General features: G+C 38.9%; 4 protein-coding genes across 9 annotated transcripts in view; 1 reads left to right on the forward strand and 3 right to left on the reverse strand.

Moving 5' to 3' along the window:
• Positions 1–144: 144 nt before the first annotated feature.
• On the reverse strand, positions 145–4089 carry LOC133849324 (thioredoxin domain-containing protein 5 homolog). Its single transcript, XM_062285322.1, has 3 exons — positions 3788–4089; positions 1441–1840; positions 145–1373 (listed from the first exon to the last, which is right to left on the reverse strand). The coding sequence occupies exons 1-3, from the start codon at positions 3979–3981 to the stop codon at positions 744–746; spliced, it is 1224 nt and encodes a 407-aa protein (XP_062141306.1). The 5' UTR covers positions 3982–4089; the 3' UTR covers positions 145–743.
• A 632-nt stretch (positions 4090–4721) lies between these two features.
• On the reverse strand, positions 4722–8210 carry LOC133849325 (mitochondrial uncoupling protein 4). 5 transcript variants are annotated; one of them, XM_062285324.1, is made up of 5 exons: positions 8073–8210; positions 7043–7390; positions 6148–6257; positions 5493–5981; positions 4722–5414 (listed from the first exon to the last, which is right to left on the reverse strand). In XM_062285324.1, the coding sequence occupies exons 2-5, from the start codon at positions 7382–7384 to the stop codon at positions 5240–5242; spliced, it is 1116 nt and encodes a 371-aa protein (XP_062141308.1). In that variant the 5' UTR covers positions 7385–7390; positions 8073–8210; the 3' UTR covers positions 4722–5239. The 5 variants fall into 5 exon arrangements, with proteins under 5 accessions (XP_062141308.1, XP_062141307.1, XP_062141310.1 ...); XM_062285323.1 differs by lacking the exon at positions 8073–8210 and adding an exon at positions 7837–8066; XM_062285326.1 differs by lacking the exon at positions 8073–8210 and adding an exon at positions 7993–8013.
• A 194-nt stretch (positions 8211–8404) lies between these two features.
• Positions 8405–11806, forward strand: LOC133849323 (inositol polyphosphate 5-phosphatase K). Its single transcript, XM_062285320.1, has 2 exons — positions 8405–8651; positions 8750–11806. Exon 2 carries the CDS (start codon positions 8762–8764, stop codon positions 10292–10294), a length of 1533 nt encoding a protein of 510 aa, XP_062141304.1. The 5' UTR covers positions 8405–8651; positions 8750–8761; the 3' UTR covers positions 10295–11806.
• A 902-nt stretch (positions 11807–12708) lies between these two features.
• The window catches only part of LOC133849322 (probable G-protein coupled receptor Mth-like 1), a 13367-nt gene continuing 61 nt past the window's right edge, over positions 12709–26014 (reverse strand). Inside the window, exons 1-3 of one of the 2 annotated variants that reach the window (XR_009895357.1) lie at positions 23134–26014; positions 16408–16734; positions 12709–13536 (exon numbers count right to left, since the gene is read on the reverse strand). The exon at positions 23134–26014 is cut by the window's right edge and continues 61 nt beyond it. Coding sequence is in view for 1 of the 2 variants with exons in the window: in XM_062285319.1 (XP_062141303.1) it covers positions 23135–25165 (2031 nt within the window). In the remaining variant the exon portion in view is untranslated. The remainder of the gene's footprint in view (positions 13537–16407; positions 16735–23133) is intronic. The other variant, XM_062285319.1, reaches the window with a different exon arrangement.

Raw genomic sequence — 26014 nt, forward strand, 5'->3', positions numbered from 1 at the left:
ATGAATCATAATATAATGATTAACTTTATTAACAAAAATTTCAGCGAATAAATTGCGCAGAAAATTGAATACTCATATTTACGGGCACAACATAAGTAAAAATTACCCGTTATATTTGGTAAATAATTGTGAACACATTCCATATTCCATTCCCAAATTGGTTTTATTTTATTTATTTCGTTTGAGCTATATATTATTAGACATTTTTTTTAAACTAAACTCAATATTTAATGTGAATATCGAAAGTTGAGATCAAACATGCCAGATATCTATTTAAATATTCGTATCCTTGCCTTCTAGTACATATATCATGTAAATAGTGGCAGCAATTTTATAAATTGTTCTACCTCAAGTCTATTAAAGTTTCAACTGTGATTGTTTATTTATAGACATTTGGCACATGTGAACAAAACTCGCAAATTACATCACAAAAGAAAACAAAATATAGGTAGTAAAAAAAATAAACACTCGGAATAAAAAAGAACTATAGCGAAACAGATGAAATTAAAATAGTATCAAACATTTGCTGTTGTTTTGTTTCAAATGGATGACAACTCGTTCCAAGATGGCACGACTTGGCTGTCTTGATGAACATACAGAAATTATGTTACTTTGGCGATGGCGATGATGGTGATGCTGATGTTGATGATGATGCTGATGATGTTGATGATGTTGATCTTGATCTTGACATTCGTATGCGTGTGTGCTGTGAATTTGTTCAGTGTTTGATAATTGCAGTACGCTCAAAGTTCATCGTGTCCAATGAATTTCTTGATGTACGCCTGCAATTCCGGCAATGAACGGCTTCCATTGTATTCATTCTGTCGCTTGCCATTCTTGTAGAGGAACAGCGTCGGATAACCCTCGACCTGTTGATCAATGCAGATCTGTTTGTTCTCCGGCGTTGTGCAATCCACCTTGGCAATCACAATATTCGATTCCGTGGACACGGTATCCGTGGCCAATTGCTCCCAAGTGGGCTGCAGTTTCTGGCAATGTCCGCACCATGGTGCATAGAATTTAATGAACGTGATGCCATCGGCAGTTGCCTTCTCGAACTCCGAATCGCCGCTCAGCTGCAGCACAGTATTCTTTTTAGCCTCATCCTTGGCGTCATCTTTCTTCGCTGCATCGCCACTTTTGCTAGGTGTTCCAATCATTTTCTCCACATAGGCGGTGAGCGTCTCCAGATCGCGTGCGCCAGCATATTTCTCAATTTTCTTGCCATCCTCAATCCAGAGCATGGTGGGATAACCTTTCACCTCAAAGTCCTGGCAAACGGAACGATACTGCGTGCAATCAACTTTGGAAATTGTCACATCGCTCTCCTTGATCAAAGCTTGGGCCAATTTCTCCCAAGTGGGTGCCAAGCGCTAAAATGAATGAAAATCTCCAATTAGTTTTTATTGCAAAACTAAAGAATAGTTATGACAATTTTACCTGACAATGACCGCACCAAGGTGCAAAGAACTTGACGAAATGATTGCCATTGGATACGTGCTTGGCAAAGGTCTCCTCGGTGAGTTCAACCACCTTGCCAGCATTTGGATTTGCCTCCAAAGCCTTCTCTTCACTCAAATCCTCCTCGCCGACTGTGTTAAGCTCTTGATTGATAAAATCAGTAATGGCTGGCAAATCGCGAGTGCCCTTGAACTTGATGGACTCCGTTTCGCCCAATTTGAAGAGACGCAATGTGGGATAACCGGTGACTTGGTGATCGGCACAAAGCGATTGATGTTTGGTGCAATCCACGCGAGCAATGGTCACCTTGGGTTCATCGACATTCATGATTTCGGCCAACTGTTCCCACAGTGGATGCAATCTTGTGCAGTGTCCACACCTGCAAGACGCAAAAAGAATTCGTACACACAAATATAGAAGTAAAACAACAAAAGACAATCTATAATATTTATGTATGTTCTATATTGAAAGATCTCGATAAGCGTACGCTAGCTTATCAGTCAATAAAAACAAAGACTGATTTGGAAAAAGAATAATGGCTTGGCAATAATTACTCAACTTGGGCTCGTTTTCTCAACGCACACAATTAAGAAAAAAACGAAATGGATTTTCTCAAGATTTCATCAGTAAATTAATTCATAATCGGTGGACAGACTCGAGTTAAAAGTTTAACAGCTCAATAGCGACATATTTAGAAAGAGAATTTAAAATTAAAGCATTATCCTACTTTATTAAGTTACGGACTTGCATAAAGACAGTCGCATTGTTGTTATCTGAATAATAGCAAATTATCGCATTAACTCGAGTTCGAGAAACGGACGCTAAGTGGCATAACTTAAACAGAACTATCGTTCAAGTTTGGGAGGAAGTTTAAAAATAGAGAGGAAAACATCAAGTATGACGACGATTCGAGCCTAATCATATTCCGAGTTGAAATAGTCTGTTTGTCAAATTTGGACACGTATTCCGCTCCACGTAAAGTGAAACTTTTGTTGTTCTCGTTGTTGTTGCTTGGATAAGACACAAAGCAAATCATCATTAACTGACGTGTTCTTAAATATTAGTTGTCCAATATTAGTCATAGGCCGTGTGACACTTTTAAATCAACAACTAATTATCTTAAGCACTTACATAGAAATATGCAATTAATCTCTATTTGTTTATTAAGTTTGTCATCATAAATGATCAAATAAGTTTTAGCAATCAATAAAAAAGTGAATAATACAAATCAAAAAGAATAGATGTTTTAAATTCTAAAATAAAAATAATAAGTATGAAATAAAATCTACATCAACATTATACTTGAATAAACTTATAATGTTAATCTATTTAAATATATAAAATTGAACATTAAATTAATAAATAATTAAAAGTAATAATAATTATACTTGAACAATCTAATAATCTATTTGTAAAAGCTCCCATATAGAGAACTATATTATCGCAAAGTAACTTAAGCAGAGTTAAGTTTCTTGTAAATAAATAAAACATACGTGTTGAAACGCATGACAAGTCGACATTTGAAATATTTGAAAAGAGACTTTTACTACATAATATTAGTGTTGCTATACTCCAATAATATGGAAAATGCTATTTAATATTGTAAGCTGATAACAACTACGAGACGCTTTTTGCCGGTCAACGAACGCCACATACATTATTAGTACATGTATTAGTTTTGTCATAGTGTCTGTCTGTGTGTGTGTGTGTGGGGGGGGCTGACTAAGTATGCATGTGTATGTGCACGTCTTTGTGTGCGTGTGTAATCTTGTAGTATTTGTCAATCAGAGACGCGGGTTCTTCACTTTTCTCAAAACAAAGCCCCCTTTGACCATTTGAAGCGTCCTTATCATAAATACGTTATAGTACGTGTACAATTCCCGAATAATGACAAATATGAAAGTATATCAAATGACTGCGTCAATATGACACCAAAAACTAAGAACAAAAGCAAAAGCAGCTGTTGCTGCCCAAACCAATGTATGTAAAGCTTGCTTAATTATTTAGTTGATTTGTGTCAGTCAACAGGGAAATGCGTGTGTGCGTGTGTGTGTTTGTACACTTGCTTAGAAGTGCTCACAAATTTACATACACACGCATACATGCGTGCCTATGTGTATGTGCGTTTGTGTAGAGTTATGTATGTTGTGTGTACAGATGTTTTAAAGTCTGCGTGGCCGCAACAACAACAACAACAACAGCGTCATTTATTTGCCGGCCATGGCCGAAAAAAACCCAAAAATTCTGCCAAGTTGCCAAATTAAGGCAGAATATGCATTTTTTTCTTTTTTTGGATGTTCTTGCGATTTTGTATTTTATAGCTTACCATGGCGCAAAAAATTTGACAAATACATTGCCGGTTGCGATAACCTCGTCAAATGTTTCCGGGTCCAATTCGATGGCGAAATGTTTTTCATCGGCCGCTTGTTTTTGCTCCTCTTCTTTGGCATTTGCCACAAATGGTGACAGGCTTAAAGCACAAATGCCAGCTAGCAGTGGTATGTATGATTTGAATAACATTTTCGACTGTTTCCAAATTGTTAATTGTATTTGCACTTAAATACTACACACAACACCACCACACTATTCTTCTAAATGGATGAATTCAGACTTTTTGTTTCTCAAAAAAAAAAGCTTTCTGGTGTGACCACAAGCAAGTTTTGAAAATATACGTTTAAACGCCGATAGAAGATACCAAATGAAGTAAATAAATGTGACCACTGAGCTGAAGAGTATTTTATGACCAAAACAGAAATCAAGATTGTACATTTTTATTATTGAAAAACTTAAACATATTTGAAAATGTATTTATTTTTAAGAAGCTATATTAAACACCTGTGTCAGTCCTTACGACACGGTCTTTTTGAATATACGCAAATTCACAATACTATGAACGATTACAATTCAAAAATTATCGATACTTGATTCAAAAGTACTCGATGACAGTTTACGAATTTAAATTTGAAATTATTTTTAAATTTTCAAAGCAATTAAGAAGATTCAATTTGTTGTGGTACAAATACACGTGGACCATATAGTTTATTCAATTTATATTAATGCATGCAGTCCATGCTCAACCCACCCACTATGAAAAAACGGAATTATAATGAAAAAAAACAGTTTAAAACCGTTTCTAATTGATATACAGGTATTTCGAAATGAAATTGTATGTAACAATTTTTAGGATAGAAACCAGAATTATATCAGTTAACTCATTTTTTTGTTGTTTTGCTTTTTTATGTTTATGATAAAAACAATAACGTACATATTACCGAACAACCAATCAACTTTATCGAGCATATAGTATTCTTTCTCAGTCTACGATCCCTCGTCTTTTTTTTAATTTTTCTACAAGTTAACTAGCTGCAGCTGCTGCTTTTGTTGTTTGTTCCACACTTTCTTGTGAGTATTGAAAGTCCTTTTGTTGTTCTGGGGACCTGAGCAAGAAGAAGCTAGATTCAAGAGAATATATGAAGGGATGGGTAGGGGACCTTTGTCGTTTGTGCTACGATGGAAACAGTCTTGGAGTGGGGATATTTTGTACCATAACAATAATAGCACTTTTGTTTACTTTGTTGCCGGACAAAGCAGTGTGTAGAATTAACATTACTATTTTTTCTTTGCTCGTTCTTTTGTTTGTTTCGCTCTCTCTCTCTTTCTTTTGTTGTCACTCTCTTATTAACATGTACATATATCGATTGCAATTTGTTTTGATTTTCGTGTCTGTCTTCTCGATTTGAATTGTGAACTTAACAAAAAAAACAAACACACTCTGAGCTCAATAACTGGATGCGCCAATCATTTTGCGTATCTGCTCGAATGACAACCAAAAGGTTAAGGACCACGGTGCCATGCGTATCCAGCAGGGCAGGAAACCTTTGTAGAGCGCAACAAATCCTTCCTTGGCCACCGTTTGACGCAAACAATCCACTGAACCGCGATACAGCAAGCCCCTAGAAAATGTTGTTAGAGAATCCATCGATTAAAATGAGATAAACTATTAGATTATCTATCTACCTTAGCCTACTTACCGTCCCAGCTCGTCGGTCGGTTGGTTCATGATCCGTGTCTTGACCACATCTGCGGGTGTGCCCATTATGGCCGCTACAAAGCCGGCACAAATCGAGGCAAGGACATGCACCGTATGGCAATCGGGCATTTGCAGGCGATGCATAATCAGATGCTTGATCGTATCGTATGTGGTCAGATCACCGAGATTAACAAGCGCCGCCCGTTGCACATTCGGTATGCTGCCCTTCCACAGACCCTTAACACCACCGCGTTGGATAATCTGACGGAAGGCATGCGCGGCGCCATGAACGCGCGGCGCATCGCCCATCAGACGACGACGGCCCTCCATTTGTATTTGGACCTTGACCAGATCGGCGGGCGAGGCGAGCCATTGAGCCACAGCGCCGGCGGTGACGCCGCACAGCGCTGATTTCCACACGGGCAGCGCCTGGGTGCCGTTCTGGGTGAACTCCTTGCGCATCAGATCATAGCTGCAGATGCGCACGCCACTGTCGAGGAGGAGACGAGATTAGTTCATCGCGTGCTTGCCAAAAAATTGTTTCGATTGCTAATTGCAGGCCTTCGCAGTCGCCAGGATGCGAATTCTCGTGATTAATTGGTTTTCTTGAATTATGTTTTTTTTTTTTGTTTTTATTTTTGGTTTTTTGTGCCCACCTATAGACGACGTGTCTGTAGAGCGCCGGCGTCACGCCCTGCCACAATTTGAGAGCGCCCTCCTCGCGTACAATGCCAAAGGCGGTGGCGACCATGCCGCGATATTGCATCTGGTGGTTATATTGGGGGTGTGGGTTTTGTTGTGGTTACATAATATCTTGTAGTTCATTCATCGAACATAGTAAATGCCCAAAATATATAGGTATTTCACATTTAAAACACGCAAACACACACACACACAGTACAAACATACATACAGAGACAGAGATAATGGGGAATAATGGGTGGACGGGGGTTGGTGGGGAATTATGAATGGCCTTGAACAGTCAGCTGAACTGAAAAATCTACTATGCCTCTCTATCTCTTGACACACCCCACAAAATCAATTTGCCAAAAAAACACCTCCAAATTAAATTAGATTTAAGCGCTGTGCAAGCTTATCAAAGTTTTTGTTGTTTGTTTAGGCTGATAATGGGACACTGTGAGGTCCAAAAATAATATGTGTAGATATCTTAATCTTCGAATTGCAACAAATTTGCACTTATCTTAGGCACACCGAAGCGTGCAATACCCTTGCAGCAAATTAAGAAAGCGCCGATTGTGAATTTGAATTGTTATCGTAATCGAAGCTCAAAGGCTATCAAGAACTGCACTAAACGTTGATTTTACTTGTTTGAGTGTCGGACAGACGGATGAACGGATGAAAGTTAAGAAGAAGAGTTCAGATGATTGGGCAGGGGAGCGGAGGGAATGGGGCCTCTGCAAGGGTGTAAGTAATTAGAGAAGCCGGGATTAAAGCCAAGGCATGCATAAGAGACCGTTATAACAACAACAAAGGGTTAACACTTTTACATTTAATGAGACATTTAAAAAACATTGAAAGTACTAAACTTACATTTGCTTTGGCACCGCCAGCAACACTGGCCACACTGGCCGCCTCGCCTTGGATCTGCAGACGGGTCTTGGTGAGATCAAGCGGGTAGGTGGCCAATTCGGCTATGGATGCGGCCACCACAGATACCACATAGGTGCAGGCAAATGAATCTGCATAATCATATTTCACAGGTCGCAGCTGATGGCGTCCACTCGAAGTGGTACTGTTACTGCTGCTGCTGCTGTTGTTGTTGGCTGTCATTGCCGCTGCTCCTTGGACTGTGCTCGCATCTGAGCTGGGCACACTGCCGGATGTGGTGATGGCAGCAGCGGCAGCGGCTGCTGTTGTAATTGTTGCTGGCATTTCTGGCTGCAAAAGTTGAAAGCTTTGTTAATATTTGAATGCATAATAGCAAAACACACAAAACATAGCACGTTTCTTTGATTTTTGGGGGCTGGCCAAAATAATAAAGTTTGCTAATTTATAGAACACAAATATATGTAGAAACATATGTATGTAGATCGAGAGGTCGCGTGACTTGCTCTATAACCAAATGAGAAAGTCGGTGTTTGGCGAACAAATCCAGTTGGGTTGGTTGGCAATGTGTTGCCAAATGCTGCTGCTGCTGTTCAAGGATGCTGTGCGCATCATTTTTTTCTTCGTTTTGCTCAATTTACATAACTCGAAACAAGCAACAACAACATAAGCCAAAAACGGCAACGGTTGCCAACGACGTCAATGGGGGACCAAACAAAAACAACAAAAAAACAAAAAGAAACAAGCAGTACCAAAATTAGTTTAGTTTTTTAGCTTGCCTTTATTTTGTTTTTTTTTTTTTTTTTATTTTTGGTCCGTGGGCTCAACGCCGTATTTCGGCGCTTTATATTCACTTAAACGCCAGCGTTAATCGTCTGCTCATTGCAAAATTGATTTCAGTGTGTATGTTTGTTTATCAGTAAATGTGTGTGTACTTTATGGACTCTTATCAATTGTGCATCAATAAAACAAAAAAAATTATAAATATGTGTGTCACAGAAAAACAAAAACAAACCCAAAACTGGCGACAGTGTTGCACAGCTGTTCAAAGGCGGCCAACAGCAGCAATGTGCCCGCAGTGTTGACCGCTTCAAAAATATACCAAACATCTCAAAGAAACTGCATAAATTGTGGCGCTGTACACAAAAATATAACACCCAAGTGTATCGATGTAAACAAACATGACTAACAGTTAAAATACGTTAAAGTGTACAAAAACAAATTTACACAAAGCAAGACAAGCCGAAATTTGATTGTTAACCGTCTGCAATGTGACCAGCATCGTGCCGCATACCGCGTCTATCGATAGACAAACTAACCATTATTAACTAGCGATGACAGATGGGTGGGCATAGAAAACAGCTGTTTTATGACTAAATCATCGGCCTTACTTTTCAAAAACTGGCTCTGCGTCCGCTACCTGTGTTTTATTTACTATGCACTGAGCGTTCGCTCGCTGTTGATTACTTCATAGACAAAGCGATACTTGAGCAGTTACCAGCCCCCTTAAAAATTAGCGAAAGAAACTGCGATTGCAACAATAAAGCGTAATAGACCAAGTTACGAAATCAATAAAAAAAAACAAGTGATAAAAGTACGTAAGTAGTTTTGTGACATACGGTGATGTTTATTGTAACATGTTTATTTCGTATGTGTGCTTGTGTTTGTGTGTGTGTGTGTGTGTGTGTGTAGGACAGCAACGCAATGAGCAAAACAGAGACAGCAACAACTGCGGCGAAGGCGACAACGTCGACGTCAACGACGACGCCCAAAGCAGCAGAGACGAATGCGCGCCAACAGCTGGAAACGTATCGCGTCTATGTGGTCACCTGGAATGTGGGAAGTCGCTTTCCCGACAACATTTCGCTACGCCAGCTGCTGGGATTGCACGACGATGCCAGTGGCGATGCAGCTGATTATTTGCCCGATATTTATGCCATCGGATTGCAGGAGGTGAACGCCCAGCCACAGCAGCAGGTGCTGGGACTCTTCAAGGAAGACCCGTGGACGCATAAGGCAAAGAAATTGTTGCGTTTCTACGATTATGTCGCTGTGAAGACGGAACAAATGCAGGGATTACTATTAACCATGTTTGTGCGTCGGCCGCATGTGGAGCACATCAAGGACATGGAGGCGGAATTTACACGTACCGGTTTTGGTGGCATTTGGGGCAACAAGGGAGCAGTGAGTGTACGCTTCACACTCTACGGTTGCGGCTTGTCCTTTGTTGTTGCCCATTTGGCGGCACACGATCATCAGCTGGACGAACGGATTGAGGACTATAAGCAAATACTCGAGAACCATCATTATCATGTGAAGCGGTATCGCGAGATCTACGATCATGATTATGTCTTTTGGTTTGGTGATCTCAACTTTCGGCTGCAGGGCACCGATACCTCCGCCGAGGTGCGCGAAGCGTTGCGCGACGATCGCTTACATGACGCCCTCATCAAGCGCGATCAGTTGTTCGAGGTGCGCGAGAAGACGCAACAAGCATTCCAGGTGATGCACGAAAGGCTGCCCGCCTTTCCGCCCACCTTCAAGTTCAAGGAGGGCACCTCCGAGTACGATCTGAAGCGTCGTCCGGCGTGGACGGATCGCATTATGTATGCGGTGCAACCGTTGAATCGCCAGCCAGGCATGCAGCTGGCCATTGAGCAGTGCTCGTATAAATCGCATCCCGCCTACAGTATAAGTGATCACAAGCCGGTCACAAGTGACTTCACCATCAAACTGTATCCCAATTATCGGGAACCAGGTGTGCAATTCACTCCGCCATCCGTTTGGCGCATGGGCAACGAGAATACCGTGGAGTATCGCAAGCAACCGGAGTTTGAGGAGGGACCCAACGATTGGATCGCCATCTATGCCACCGACTATGCCAGTCTGGCCGATTATGTGGCCTACGAGTATGTGAATCAGGCCGAATCGCCCACATCATCCGATTCCAATCCGGAGCGGGATTACTTTGAAACTCCGGCGCCGGCACCGCGTCGCACTAGTCGCCATCAGCATCGCAATCGGCAGCGTTTGCGTCGCCAGCAGGAGGCCAACGAGGAGCTGGTGCGTCTGGATTTCGCCGATGACATCGATTTGCGTCACGGCGAACAATATTTGCTGGTCTATTTCCGCAGCACAGGATTGCGCGGCGTCACCAGCATCGCCGGCATCTCGAGCACATTTGTGGCCGAGAAGCGAAGCGGTTCTCCGCATCGCACCGAATACCATGTGGACTAGCTGGCAGAGGCGTTGGACATTTATATACTTTAGTCGGGAGAGAGTGCTATTATGATGCCTTATGTCTTTTTATGTTACGACTTTATACCAATGTGTAATACGATCAAATTGTAGCCGCATTTCTTAGTTTTTAACAGACTATGTCAAGTGCTTGTTTTTTTTTTTATTATAAACATATATGATTGAACTATATATATACATGTTAAATATTTTGTAAAGTAACAACTGACATGCAAAATTGATTTTAAATGTTATACACTGATTTCTTTGACATTTAGTAAGGATTAAAAACCCAATACCTCAAGACGAACAACTAACCAAAGTAAATAACGAAGAAATTATAAAATATTACAAAGTATAGCATTTTGAATGAATTTTCATGGCCATGTTACTTTTTGTACATTTAGCAGCTTCGTTATAATATTGTTTTTAGTGCACATTTCAGCACATCAAATGTGGTATATACATAAATGTTTTTTTATTATGTTTGTTCATATATAAGAATTTATATATACGACTATATATTTTATATGCAAATACATACACAACTGACCATTTGGAAAGACTGTTTGCTCCACCCGACTTATATACATACATACGTTTGTAACCTAGCCACATTTCCATTAAGAAAACTGTTTTTACGATGAGACTCTCACCTACATATTACACTATATAATATTTAGAGACTATTGCGAATTTGGCAGTCTTTTTTACCTTATATGGTATTTGTATTTTCTTTTTAATGTTGAGCGAGATTTCTTGCTGTGTTCTCTTAGTCGTGCATTACGGTAATCTTTATTTTTATAAATGATGTGTGTCGATGTCTGCTAAAGCATTTGAAGCATTGCTTCTTTTGTAACCGGTTTTTGCAATGTTCGCATTGTCACACAAACGCTCAATTGCGTCACAATACAAATTGTTGCCACACCTGGGCTGCAGCAGCAGCAGCAGCTCATTACCATACAAAAGCAATGCCAAAGATGACAAATTTTTGAGCTCAGACCAAAAAAGAATTTGGATCAAAGTCCCATCCATCTTAGTCCCATCCCAAAAAAACAGTTGTCTTTTGAATTGTTTTTAGTTTTTTATTGTACGGTGATATTAAATGATAAATATATAAATAAAATACATATACATACTATATATACTACATATAATATAATCATATAGTTGCCAGTGTGCCAGATCGTCATCAGTGTAATGAATGCACTATAGAGTAATACATACTCGTCTTGTATACTAGATAATACACATTCAAGCTATCTATATATGTACTATATATGGATACCTCCTCTCTCTATATAGTATCTCATCATATAATCGTGTGGGGGGCTGCACAAATTGTTTGCTGAGTTTTCAGTTTCGTTATCGTTTAATTGCCCATTTTCAGACAATTTTTTCCGCATTGAATGTTGTGCGCAATAAATTAAAATTAAAAAAACATACAAAAAAAGAAAAATCATAAAATATAAAACCGAAAGCAAAAAAAAAAATCGCACACGCCTCGAAAAATGATTGGGAACGCCTTATAAACAAGCGTTCCATAAATTAACATGAAAGATATTCAAAGAATATATATAGATAACAATTTATAGTATAAATACATATATTTAGTATTCACATTACTTCCCTTTTTATATCATTCGATGGGAGTGCGAGTGCGGATGACTAAAAAGGATTGCAGACTTTTCATTTTCAATTGTTCGATTTAAGAATTGAATACTCAATTAGTTTCATTTCAAGGAGTAAAAGAACAGGGCAAAGTTTCGTTACAAACATTTCCTAAAACACTAGCGACTATTATAAACTATATATGTATATGCAAACTTAGTTAAATATATTCGATGTTGATCTTGATATTGTACATGCTTATAAGATATTATATGTATACGATGGATAATGATATGCAAAAAACATGCACTGTGGTGTTTGAAATTTCAATTAACAATTTCAATGGTTCAATTACAATACTACAATATATATTCTAATTATATATACAAATTAATCGCTGACTGTAGATTAGTATCAAAAATAGTACATACTCGTATAAAAAGTATGTTAAATTACAAAATTAGTATAATATATTCGCTGCCTTTTGCCTCAGTCAGTTAGAATTTCATATTCGTTGTGGTTTACTTGAAAAGGATTTATATAAAAAAAAAAATACATACAATTTACATATATAAACTTTACTTTATATATATATATATATATACAATCACATTTGGATATGGACAAATATATATGTTGAACCGTACATTCTCGTTATTTTCTTTTTTTTACAATTAGAGGGAAATATTACTTTTGGCCTGAACACTTTGGAAGTACATATACATACATATATATTATAATTATTGTTATCTTTTTTTATAGCTATCATAATACAATGCTCTTAAAACAAAATTAGTTACTGCTTCTTCTCTTTGATTTCTTGTTTCTTATTTTTTTTGTAGGTTTTCAAAACGCATTTTCTTTTCTTTTTCGACATACGTTAAACGCACTAATATAATTACTAAAAAAAAAAAAATTACGTAAATAAATTAAAACGTGTTGTTAAAAAAAAATGATTGTACTGTTTTTAGTTTCTGCGTTCAAAAAAAAGGTAAATTGAAATACATTATGCAAGCGACGGGAGTCTACGTGTTTTTTAACAGATCTGGTAACACTTTTTTTTGGGGCCAACCGACTAACTAACTCTAACGGCATATTGCGTCTTACTATAGTGTTTTCTGTGTGTGTGTGTGTCCGGTTAATTAAACTCGCTTTCTTATTGGCATCTTTTTTTATGTGTGTTTACGTTTTGTGTTTCTATTTCTCATTCATTGTGCTTCTTTCGTTGTTGTTGTTGTTGTTTTTGTTTTAGGCCATTTAACCTTGATCAGTTTCGTTGCGTTGAACTTTTGATGATAAATGTAAATGCAAACGTCTCTCTGTGTGTGTATTTTTGTTTTCATTTCGTTGTGTGTATGTGTGTGCATATCAAAGTAAACTATTAACCAGCTCAATGTTTGTTTAATTAAACGCGCGCTTCGCTTTTCTGTGCGCCGAAAACAAAACACACACTTACAAAATTACATACACACACATACACTTGGAGAAAGAAAGAGAGAAAGAGAGAAACATGCCTGATGTAAATAAACTCGGGCTGTGTTTACAAGCAGATAATTCATCGGTATTTTGGTAAAAGAGCGCCGCTCCCAATCAGGATCAAGTTGTGTCTGCTGCCCACATAAACGCGTCCACTGGAAAGAACAACGAAACAATTGGTTAATACAGAGATAAACAACACACAACAAATAATCATAATCATCATCACACTCAGGCAGGCAAAGCAATCCTTCTCTTTCATGCTTTAATGCGTCACCTTATCTCGCATTCTAATATATTAAATAATAGCTCTGCATCTGCCTCTTTGAAAATATATAAATATGTCTTAAATGTGCAGCAAAGATGGATGAGGAGAGCAACAACCCTGATGTGGTTTCTTTGCATATATCATCATCAAAAGACTGTCATCATATTAAAAATAATGCGACCAATAATCTCTTGGGGGCTGTTTAAACATCTTGATGAAGATTATTTGCAAATTACTAAGTAAATTTCAGATTTATGAGCTGATAAGTATTTCTACAATGCATCTTCTTGGGTTCATATGAATTGTGACGAATTTGTATTGAATCATTTAATGGGCATCCACCTGAATAACTCAAACATTATTCATACTCAACTGTGTTTTGTTTATATTTGCCTTTTTTTTTGTTTTTGTTTACTATTTTTTATAACTAATTGCAAAACGTTACTCAGTCATATGGATTACCATCAATAACGGTAATTTAGAAGCTCAAAAAAATGGGAACCAGATGCGTATGAGTAATATAGGGAATGAAAAGCCAAATCGAGAAAATGTCCAGGAAACAGAACCAGATAGTTTCATGTTACGTGAAGAACTTTCATTTCAATTTCAGCAACGATCTTTTACTTTCGATTTTTCAAAGAAAACAATTAATATTTTTCATTTGCAATTTAAGCAGTCTATTTTAGGAGAAAACTTGCTAATTCTTCCTATTATCACAACTGCAAATGAAATTATCACCTGAACAAGTCACACTAAATATTAATCATACGCAGTGTGGTTAAAGTATTATTTATTTAAAATCAACATATTTCTCTTGGTTCAGATCAAAAAGAAAATCTCATCTACGCATGAAGTACACTAATTAAACCAGCGTATAAATGTTATAGATCAGTTTGGAAAAAAACGGATACACTTTGGGAGCAATTAAAATGTTTTTACCAAGAAACGCATCTTTTGTAAACAAAAACACAAGAGTTTCAAAGCAAACGAAATATTAGCTGATCATTCCTAGGAAAAACACACATTGATGATTAAAAGTTAAGTGGAAATTATGCGAAAAACACACACTTTAGTTAAAGTAATTTGCCATGATGCTCCTCGTCTTGCCAGATGCCACAAAGCATAGTGTTTACCCACGTATTGCTTGAATCTTGTTTTTCTTCTTCTTTTTTTTTAATGCTAAAACATTTTAAGCATTGTCAGCAACATTTAACCCAAAGTTTGTGATGAGAAGACAGCAGATTTGCAAAGGCTTTTGAGGAACACATAGAGGGTAAAGATGAAAGCAAGACTAAAGTAATTAATGGACAGTCGGAATGAGAAGAACAGATAGAATCTCTTCAACAAAAGCAACAAAAAAGAACATAAAAAAGTCAATTAAACCTCAAAGTATACGAGCTTATTTCTTAACTGTGTTGCAAAAGCCAAGAATACTATCGATAATACTATCGTACATGTATGTGGTAGAATACATGAGTTCACAACGCGATTTATCTAAGAATTCAATTCATAATTTTGCATTCACAAAAAATAATCATTCTGAAATACAGAAAAACTTCAAGTGGACAAAAGTCACGTATGTATTTCTCATTTACGATAGTTTCAAATGATAGCACAGCTAAAATACATATATAGAAAAATATGTGTGTGCACACTATAAAAAAAAAACCCCGACTAATTGAAAAGTTAAACATCCAAAAATGTATTTTATTTATTTATTTCATTCGAGAGCTGCAAAGGCAAAAAACCCACTTAAAAGATCATAAAAAAAACACACACACAAAATGCTGGAGAGAAATACCAAAATTATTGAGCAATCTGAAATGACAGAAAACAGCGACACACCAACACTCAAACACACAGACGCACACACATACAGATAGATATTTGTGTGTGATGACGTGAAATGAATGCAGCCCAGCCGCAATCCAAATTAGAATCAGCTAATTTAAATGTTGCCGATTTCTCACACTCGAAATGTTTTGTGGCTGACAAGCATCAGCAGCGAGGCACTTGAAAACAAAACACAGCAGAAGCAAGAGCAGCGAAACAAATAGAAGAAGAAGATGAGAACAACAATAATATAGAGGAGAACCTAACTGAGAATAAAATGCCTCAACAATAAATTCCTTGTGACTATCGCTGCTGCTGCTTACGTTTGCATAAACAAAACATACACACACACTAACACATATGTATGCAGGAATAAAGTGCTTAGAAAGCATATTGCTGCACACACACACAACATGTACTTATTGGCATTTGAATGTCTTTGAACAATGGCAACGCTTTGTCTGCCATTTTGTTGTTGGTGTTTTTGTTGTTCCACTCCACACGCATTCCTTCTTCTCACCCACGCACATCACAACACTGCATAGCGTTTGCAATGTTTTGCAACACTGCCGTCGCCGTCGCTGCCGCAGCTTGTCTTGTCACGCCTTGTCTTTTCAATTAGAATGTTAATCTCGGCCTTTTTGCTCTCACTCACTCACTCTCCCCATAGATTGCATTGCATTGCATTGCGTACCGTTATACGGTACAATAAAAGCTTTTCTTGCGCTCGGCTCAGTTGAAATACATACGGACAAACATACTACGTAATGTATATCCCAATACCTGTGTGTAGATATGTGAGTGGATTGTTCGTGTCTTTGTCGCTTTTGTGATGTCGGTTAAAAAACTGATTTTAATAATACAACACAGGCATACACATACACACGTATATATGGACAAACACTTACTCAATATACACACTTACATTAAGAAATAAGCTTGGCCAGCTGGGCTGGGCTGGGCAGTTGGAAGTTGCAGGCCTTTCGCTCATTCGCTCGCTCAATGCGCGTGCTTGAATGTTGAATTTACCCGCTGCTGCTGCTTTTGTTGTTGTTGTTGTTGTTGTGGTGGTGGTGGCTGCTATTGTTGCGGTTACTATTGCGCAAGTGTGACCGCATGTTGTTGTAGTCGGCCCGTTTCATTGTCATTGTTGTTGTGGTTGTTTCTGCCGTTGTCGTTGTTTTTGTTGTTGCTGCTGTTGTTGTTGCTGTAGGACTCGGTTTACTTTCGCATTGTCGCTCGTCTCAGTTTTCTGCAAAATGTTAAGAAACAAAAGGGCAACAAATGATTACATACGTAGCAACGTGAATGCGAGGGTTGCTTTTAACATTCTCACATAATGAGCAAGTTAATATATTAAATATTACTATTGGTAAGAATAAAAATAAAAAATAATAATGATAAAAATAATAATGATAATTATAAAAATAATAATGTTAAAAATAATGATAATCATTTTAGAACAATTATAATAGTAGTGGCTATTAAATGCGAATACAAAATAAGACAAAAAAAAATATAATATAAGCTGCTCACATAATTTCCTTAACAGCCGCATCGTTATGCGTTATTTGCACTTAACTGCATCACAATAGTTAATACTGTATATTCACTTAATGGCATCTTTATTACACTTTAATATACACCCTTCAACCGAATACATCCTAAGTACTTTGTTATTCTTAAAGTTATGTTCCTTAAGCTTAAGCTAACTTTGGGTGTATTTGATTTTTAAAATATTACTTCCTATTTATAAAGATAGAGAAAGGTTTGCTAATATCTTTTAGCAATAAAATGGCCAATAAGCGTTTTTAGAGTTGAAGTGAATGTAAATCGATTACAAAATGTAAAAGCATATAATGCAATATTGTTTTATTGCCATTCACTACAGACTTACAAGTAATAATAATATTTTGCATCAACATTCGCTGTGCTGTGTAGAAAGCATATCAAATTGTCTTGAGGTTACCGCTGCTGTAATTTAGGCAACATATTTAATTGCCATCATTTATGTGCACTTTAAACAGTCCACTGATTTTGCATATTTGTAATTAAACCAAATTAACCTTATCTGCCTGCAGTCTAATTGCGTGTCTCAACTTTAGTTTGGATGCCACCCTCGCACAGGAAAAGAAGACAGAATAACTTCAATGCGTTTCGTTGCGGTTGAGTCGCAAATTAAAAACGGAAAAAACAATTTGCTAAAGTGTGCCGAAGTATGAATACTCTCATTGCCTGTGGAGTGTCTGTGGCATTTGTGGATTTCAATCAAAGCGAAAGAATTCTTTTCTTTAGCCGGATATCTTTATAAGGCTGATCGTGCCGACTTTAATGGACACTAAAAGTATAATATCCTCATCTTGGCAGAGAAAAAAGGGCATTAAAAGTGAAGCGCATAAAATGGAAATGGGCCACGTTGCAATTATAACTTGCAAAAAAAAGAAGAGCAAAAAAAAACATAAAAATTCAAATTGCCGCTAAACTCAATTAATGAACTACCCTCGAGTATGAGTGTGTGTGTGTGTGTGTGAATCTGGAACGTTTTGCATTTCTGCTGTTTTTGCTAGTTTGACAAAAGCAAAGCGATCCATAGACTCGCTCCGGATACTCTTATTCATAGCATTCACATTCGTATTCATGAGATACAGACACACAAAAAAAGAGGAAAAAAAGAAAAGAAAATGATGTCGATAGCACCGGTTGACGAAAGATGCCATTTCCCGTTTCATGTTTCTTGCCGCCCTCCGTCCACCTTCGTCTGCTGTGCTGTGTGTACAACTCCATTGGGATCGACATGATCTGTGGATCGACTGCGAGTTGCAAGTTGCAAGTTGCACACGGCTGCTGCACGGCTGAGCGTGACGGTGACACGTTGCCCTGGGATTATGCAAAAGAAAAGAAATTGCACAGCAACTGGCACAGAGTTGGAGTCAGGAGGCAGCTGCCTAGCCAAACAGATGCACAGACAAAAACAGACACAAAAACAAAACGTAAAACACAAAAAAAAAGAAAACTGCACGCATTTTGCGGATGCACAGTGGGGCCAACATACGAAAATTGCTTGCTTTTGGCTGGTTATAGGAAATATGGAAACATAAACAGCGCAATTACCATTCATACTAAGGAAATCTAAAGAAGAAAATCATTGTTTACAAACACCTACAGGGAGCGCGATAAACAAAGAAGTGAACTCACAACGCACAACCTTTAAATATTTTCTAGTAGTCTGTAGTAAACAATTGAGCAGGCATTTGATTAGAGTAAACATCGGCAGCGATTGACAATCTAAATGCCTAGGTGCAAAATATACAGATGCTCTTGAATTTAGTAAAAACGACGGAAAATTTTCTAAAATAATATAACAGAATAATTAAGTATTTGCGAAAATATGAGAAACACTCGAAATACAATCGAGAAGATTTCAAAATTCTAGTGAAATGTTCTATACAAATAAGCAAAGAATTATCTTACATTTATAGGAATAAATTTATAAATTTAATTTAATTTTAAATTTAAGAATTTATATTCTTTATTATATATATTTACGCTAAAGAAATCTATAAACTTGCAAACAAAATGGAAATTAAAAACTTTGCACTAAAAAAATGTCCGCAAAATGTGCTAAATAAATATTTTTGCCAAGCATCGATAATATATTTGAAAGCCTGTTGTATTTTGTTGCCTATATTCAATTTTGAAATGATCCCGAAAATATGCTGTATATATTTCAATAGAATAATAACACAAAATGGAATCTGGAACAAATTTATGGGCTCATATACGTTTTTTTTTTCTTTGTTTTTGAGGTATAATAATCAAAAGGTTTTTTTTCAAGGCACTTAGCACAAAACTGGAAGAAGTAAACTATAATGCGATGCTATTTTTGACGTGAAATGAAGTTGAGATTTCATCGAAAAATTGAATCATCTGCGAGAAGTTGAACTCAACTGTGACTCTATTTAAATACGCCAAGCACGAAATGAGTAAATAAACAAAACACACACATTCCTCAAGCATATCACACTGTGCGACGTGTTAATTAAAGAATTCTATATTCTCTATATGCCACACTGTGTCTCTGCCTTAGTCTGAGGGTCTCTCTCTCTCTCTCTGGTTGAGTTGCAAAGAGTTGCTGTGGCATAAAGTGGAGTCGAGTCGAGTCGAGTGGAATGAAGTTGAGTGGAGTTTGGTGGAGTGTGTGTGTACGCAAGACAGAGACAGAGAGAGGGGCAAGTCTTGTGTAAATGCAAATGTAGATATTCCACTTGTAATTTGTTAACGTTAACAAAACTTGACCCGGCACAGTTTTGAGCCGGGTTTTTGTTTTTTTTTTTCTTTATTTACGTACGTTTTCGGTTGGCATTGCCCAAAATTCGCTTGCGTAACATTTTACAACACGTTAATGGACTGTGAGAGAGACAGAGAGAGAGCGAGGGGGCGTTTAGTATGAAATGTTTTTTTTTTTTATACCCGCTACCCATAGGGTAGAAGGGTATTATAACTTTGTGCCGGCAGGAAATGTATGTAACAGGTAGAAGGAGGCATCTCCGACCCTATAAAGTATATATATTCTTGATCAGCGTCAACAGCCGAGACGATATAGCCATGTCCGTCTGTCCGTCTGTCCGTCTGTCCGTCTGTCCGTCTGTCCGTCCGTCCGTCCGTCCGTATGAACACCTAGATCTCAGAGACTATAAGAGATAGAGCTATAATTTTTTTTCGACAGCATTTGTTATGTTTGCACGCAGATCAAGTTTGTTTCAAATTTTTGCCACGCCCACTTCCGCCCCCGCAAATCAAAAAAATCGAATAACAAGTGTAATTTTAAAGCTAGACCTACGAATTTTGGTATATACAATAACTACTGTAATAGTTATGATTCCTGAAAATTTGGTTGCGATCAGATAAAAATTGTGGAAGTTATTAAGGAAATACTTTTGTATGGGAAAAACGCCTACTTACTAGGGGTCTGAGTTGCTTTGGCCGACAATCTGGCACATTGTGCCGTCTATGGTATACTTTGAATGGTGTACTATATCGATATACCAAATATACCATTTGGTATATTTTTAGTATTTTTTTTAGTATTTTCGGTATATTTTGAAAATGATACCGCAATATTTTGCCTTTATTAAAAATGGGTAGCGGGTATCTCACAGTCGAGCACACTCGACTGTAACTTTCTTTTTTTTTTTTGGTAAAACCTCATGCACAGTCATTCAGTCATGATTCGGGGCATCGACGCTGATTATTGGCATCGCCTCGTAAACAGTCCGATTTGTTTCCCTCCCCCCTCCACCCTCCGCCACGGGGGCTATTCCCACATTTACCTCCGCCATCTGTTTCAGTTTCTGTTTCGATTTCTGCAGTCCAGTCCATGACGCAGTTTGCATCATTTTCATTTCGATTTCAATTTCGATTTCAATTTGAATTTCAATTGTTTTGTCATGCACACTGGAGAAAGACCCTTGCTTATCAGTGGCACAGTGTGACCATTGCAGCGATTATCTCGCACATATTTTAATGGTTTTTCGTTTGTGCCATCAAAAAGAAAGAAAATAACCAAAATGAAAGGCTGCCAAGCAACCAGACACACACACACACATACATTGTCTGTGTGTCAAGGGTTGCGTTGATTATTTTATGGCCATGTGGAAAATCTACAGGAAATGTCCGGCGTCTAGGCGACTGCTGAGTTGCATGTTTTCCACTGAAAATCGTTGGAAAAACATTTCACATTTTTATGGCATTCTCAAGTGGCTAGCAACCAAAATGAAGAAAAACGTATTAAGACAAGACTGTTAACTTGGCGCATGGTCGTAAAGCAATTAAACAATGCCAGAAAATGGGCAAACACACACACACACACACACACACAAAGACACACGATGCAACAGGGTCCATAAACTGATTGCATGTAAAATACCCAGTCGGAAAATGGAAAGCACAAACAATGGACAACAATGAAAGACAAGCGAAAACCCAGCCAAATAGTCGTCATACGTTGGTAACATGTCCAAAACATTTCGTTAGGCGCCGCGGCGCCTTCGTTAGCAGTGTTGGAAAATTTCCCACATTTTCTTCTTTTTGGCAATATGGCAAAGCAATCTGAGAAATTGTGTTGAAGAGCGCCGCCTCACAGCTTGATTCTTTTCGATGTTCGTTTTTTATTGCATAGTTTGCTTTAATCGAATACGCAAACGAAGCCATATAAACAATTGAACCATCCCCGGCTGAAAGGAATCCAAATCTACTCTGCTCATTTCTCTTTTTTATGTGGATGCCATAAAGTTACTTTGTAACTACATTTTCCATTGTGAAATCTAGTAGGTTGCAAGCAACACAAGACACATCGAAGTTGAAATACTCTAATTACATTTAGAATTCTTCATTTAGAATTCTTCATACAGCTTAATTTCATTTAACGGCTTCAACTTTTCTGGCCGCTAAGCAAAAATACGTAAGGCGAAGAAACTGAATTTATATTCTATGCTGTTTCTTGAAGGTTTTTGCTAAGCAAAGTTTAGCATTAAAAATAGTGTGACCGCTAACTGAAAATATTGTAAAGTGAAGTGGCAGTTAAGTGAAGTTTATCAATGAAAACTAGGAACAACTAATTTTAATTAATCTTTAATTTTTGTCATTAACTACTACTGAAATTCAAATCTATTACAATTTCATATAGATAAGTGCAATAGTAAAAACAGACAGATGAACAACTTTACTCCAATGCTTAACATGTTTATTTTATGCTATGAAGATCTATATGATTTAATAGATGCATTAATAGATGCTTAATGCATTATACTGAAATGCACTTAAATGTCTCAATACTTAACTGCATATTGGGGATAACATATTTATTTTACGCTATTAATTTCCATTTAAAATGAATACAGTTAATTTAACTTCTCAAATGTATTGAATTCCAATGAATTCCTCAGTATAATATACTTAACTGCACATTAGAAATAACTTCTATTTATGCTATTAAGTTCTTTATAATATGCTTAACTGCTTCAATACTAAACTGCATATTAGGGATAAGTTGTATTTATGCTATTAATTTCTATTTAAATGAATAACTTCTCAACAGTGTGTGTCTACCATTAAAGGTGAAGCAGTTAAACGCATTATACTGTAATACTAATGATGATTAGATGGGATTGCAACGGCTTCCATCAAGTCATTGTACCCTGCACTCTTGATGGGCATCAAAACTAGCTAAGGAAACCATAGTCTCTAAGTGGCTGAGGCATGACTCAGATAGCAGACACCACATAGACACACTCACACACACTTTGGAGTGAAGACGCTGCAGCTAGCTTGTGGCAATGCATTTGAAGTAATCAAGCTGTAAACTTCTTATCTGCACATTAAAGTGAAGAAGTATCTTTGGTTTGGTTTAATGCTAGAACGGAACGGAACGCAAAGGAGTGTGGGGATTATCAATCGCTGTGTCAACGGCTCGATTTCAAGCGTGGCAGAGAAAGTGAGTAAAGTACACACTCACTTGAAGGGTGTTTATCTTAGGGTGTGCCTCTGGTCCCTCTTCTTAGTCCCTTAGTCTCTGAGGAGGATTACCTGAACATTTACCTGTTTGCCCATAAGCTGCAATCTTATCAACACTCAACAGCAAACAAACACTTACCTTAGCAAATAGTTTCCATGGGTATCTTTGTAGTTGTTGTTGTTGCTCCTGTTGTTGCTGTTGTGGTGTTTGCTATGCTCAGTGTTGGCGTTCTTGGCGGCGATGATGTTGGCACTGCAGGTGCAGAATCATCTGGACTGGCCAACGTCGTCACATTCATCGAGGTGTTTTGCGTAAACTCGGTGCCACATCCGGCCATCGAGGGCAATCCCTGCGAGCTGCTCGAATGCTGCACCCCATTCGTTGTGTTCGTGATGTCGTGCGTGAGTCGCGGACAACAGATGCGCTTGCAGGCGGTCCACACCTGCGGCTGGCATCCCACGACAATAAAGATGAATACACCCTGCAGGGCATTGATCAGATCCGTCATTAGCCACACTTCATTGGGCCCGCCCACCAGCCACGAGATAATATCCCATATCCATGTAACACCCATCACAACAACCAGCTTGAGGCAGACGCGACCCAATGCCGATTTCTCCGACGTTGACTTGACATCGTCGCGCTTCCACAGACCGCAGGTCAACTGATGTGTGGTCGAGATGAAGAGCATTATGTTGGCGCACAACAGCAATCCGATCGGTCCAAAGAAGTACGCGAAGATCGCCGCACGATTATCGAACCAGCAATACGGTTGTCCGAATCCCGTGCGCAACAGCGCCGTCTCCGTTTCGGGCAACTGATCCACACAGGCGGCAATGGCGCATATCAAGAGCGGCACACCCCAGGCATAGGCGGAGTACAAACGCAGGCGTAGGGTCTCCTGATTGCGCTCCAGGGAGCTGGGACGAAAGTCCCGGAATGTCCACCAGATGTTGAAGCACATGGTGTTTAGCCAAAAGAAGGCGGACAAAAAGAAGAACTGCATGCCAATGGCCAGCAGCATGCAACTCATCGTCCCCGGTTCCAGGGCTCGGCTTATCTCGACAATCAACAGGATTTTGCCGAGGAGCAGACAGAACACATAATAGATCTGACAGCGCCAGTGGAGCGCATGATGCACCGCTGGCAACATGTAGCCGGCAACCAATGTGGCCGCCAGAAACACAATCGATATGACGATGCCCACGCTGAGTATTGAGACATCATCCGCATATTGAGCCTGGTTGGTGTCCTGTCCGAAATGCTGACTGCACGTAATGATCTTCACCTCGCCGGCACGTTCCGTGTGCTCTAGACAATATTGCAATGCGCTCAGATTCGTGAGTTGCAGTTGCAGAGCGCCCGTTGTGCGATTCAATGTTGCCTCATGCCAATCCCCGGCAATGGCATACGCACTGCCATTCCCCAGATGACACTCCGGGAGTCCGTAGCTGGTTTGATAACTGCCCCATGGCAACTGTGGCTCCAATTGCAGCTGTCCATTAGCATCGCTGCTGCCGCTCGCTGCTGTTTGCAGTGTACAACTTTTGATGTTGCTGTTGTAGATGCCACGCTTGCCACAGCATTTGCGCAGACGCAACGTTGGCGGTGGTGGTGGTGGCGCCACCTGTTGAGACTCGTCACCCGGTTGACGTTCCTGCTGTTGCATGGGCAATGGCGCATCGCGTTCAACGCAGACCAGCGCCACAAAGCGATCTACACAATAGTTGGCAGGCTGGACGAGGATGTCGCGTTCACGCACGGACAGCGTTCCATTCGAGAAGATGAGCACATTGGCGCTTCGGGTGTGGAACAGCTCCAATTGCTGATGTTGCTCGTCACACTGGGGCTGCACGTTGGGCACGAATTTCACGAAGCGCGGCTTGGAGCCTTCGGGCTCAAAGAAGCGTCGCTGCTGTATGAGAAAGACGAGCGGCACCCAATCCTTGGAGGCGCCGGCCACACAAATCCGCGAGCTGCTGTTTAAATATTCCCCGCCATGGCAACACTTGTTCAGCGTGACACGCGGCGGCGGTTGCAGCCGATCACCGTTGGTCACACTGGCTGTGGTGGATGTGGAGCTTATGGTTAAAGTGTCCTCGGTCGTTGTTATCGCTTCCTGACTGCAGACAAGCTGCGCGATCAGCATTAATAGCCAAAAGCTTTGCATTGTGTTTGACGTGTAAGTAAAGCTTAAAGCACACAATGCACACAAAGTACTTTAGCTATCTAAGCTATCTATCACTGTCAGTTGCGCTTTGGCAAATTGGCAAAGTAGGTCTTCACTGTTTGCTGTCTCCTTCTGGCCTTCTTTTTCGTTTCAACTTGTTGAGCTTTCAAGGCAGTGCTATGTTTGTTTGTTTGTTTGTATGTGTGCGCATATTTTGAATGCCAGACAGAGTTGTGGCTGCTGCTTCTTATTGCTTGTCTTCCTACTTCTTGTATATCTTCTTACTTGTTCGCTCTCTTTGCTTGCTCTGCACGTTGTCAATAATTATGTGGAAATACAAATACTGCTTGTGTTGTTGCTGCTCTCTTTTATCATCATCATCATCATCATCTGTTGCTGCTGCTTCTCAATATTATTATTATTATTACTGTTTTTGTTGTTGTTGTTGCTGTTTGTTTTGTTGTCTGTCTTGCATTGTTTGGCACTAGTTATCACCCCTCCCCCGGCCGCATTTATCGACGTCGTCGTCGTCAAGCACGCATGATCTTTTTTTCTCTATTCGCTTCTTCGCCGTCGTCGTCGTCTCACACACAATTGTTGTTTTCTTCGTTTCGTCGCGTTTCGGTTCTCAAGCGTAGCAGAAAAATTGCTTTTCACTTTTCTTCTCTTTCGTCTTCGTTCAATGCCATTTTCGTTGCATTTTTCGCTTTTATTATTTCATTTTCGATTTGCCAACGTTTACGAACTGCAATTTTTGGTTTTTATTTATTTTTTTTATTAAGTACACTTACAATCACTTCGCGCGTCAGTTGAACGAACCACAATTGAATTTCAAGCGCGTCAAGTAAT

Source organism: Drosophila sulfurigaster, chromosome X, assembly GCF_023558435.1.
Source record: "Drosophila sulfurigaster albostrigata strain 15112-1811.04 chromosome X, ASM2355843v2, whole genome shotgun sequence".
NCBI lineage: Eukaryota > Metazoa > Arthropoda > Insecta > Diptera > Drosophilidae > Drosophila > Drosophila sulfurigaster.

Excerpts from the sequence above, each read along its gene's own strand:
- LOC133849325 (XM_062285324.1), bottom strand. The coding sequence starts at position 7,384 with ATGCCAGCAACAATTACAACAGCAGCCGCTGCCGCTGCTGCCATCACC. Across the intron at positions 5,982-6,147 it reads TACAGACACGTCGTCTATAG|TGGCGTGCGCATCTGCAGCT; the intron begins GTGGGCACAAAA and ends CCTCCTCGACAG. Across the intron at positions 5,415-5,492 it reads CCGACCGACGAGCTGGGACG|GGGCTTGCTGTATCGCGGTT; the intron begins GTAAGTAGGCTA and ends AACATTTTCTAG.
- LOC133849323 (XM_062285320.1), top strand. The coding sequence starts at position 8,762 with ATGAGCAAAACAGAGACAGCAACAACTGCGGCGAAGGCGACAACGTCG.
- LOC133849324 (XM_062285322.1), bottom strand. The coding sequence starts at position 3,981 with ATGTTATTCAAATCATACATACCACTGCTAGCTGGCATTTGTGCTTTA. Across the intron at positions 1,841-3,787 it reads GTCAAATTTTTTGCGCCATG|GTGTGGACACTGCACAAGAT; the intron begins GTAAGCTATAAA and ends TGCGTCTTGCAG. Across the intron at positions 1,374-1,440 it reads CTTGGTGCGGTCATTGTCAG|CGCTTGGCACCCACTTGGGA; the intron begins GTAAAATTGTCA and ends CATTCATTTTAG.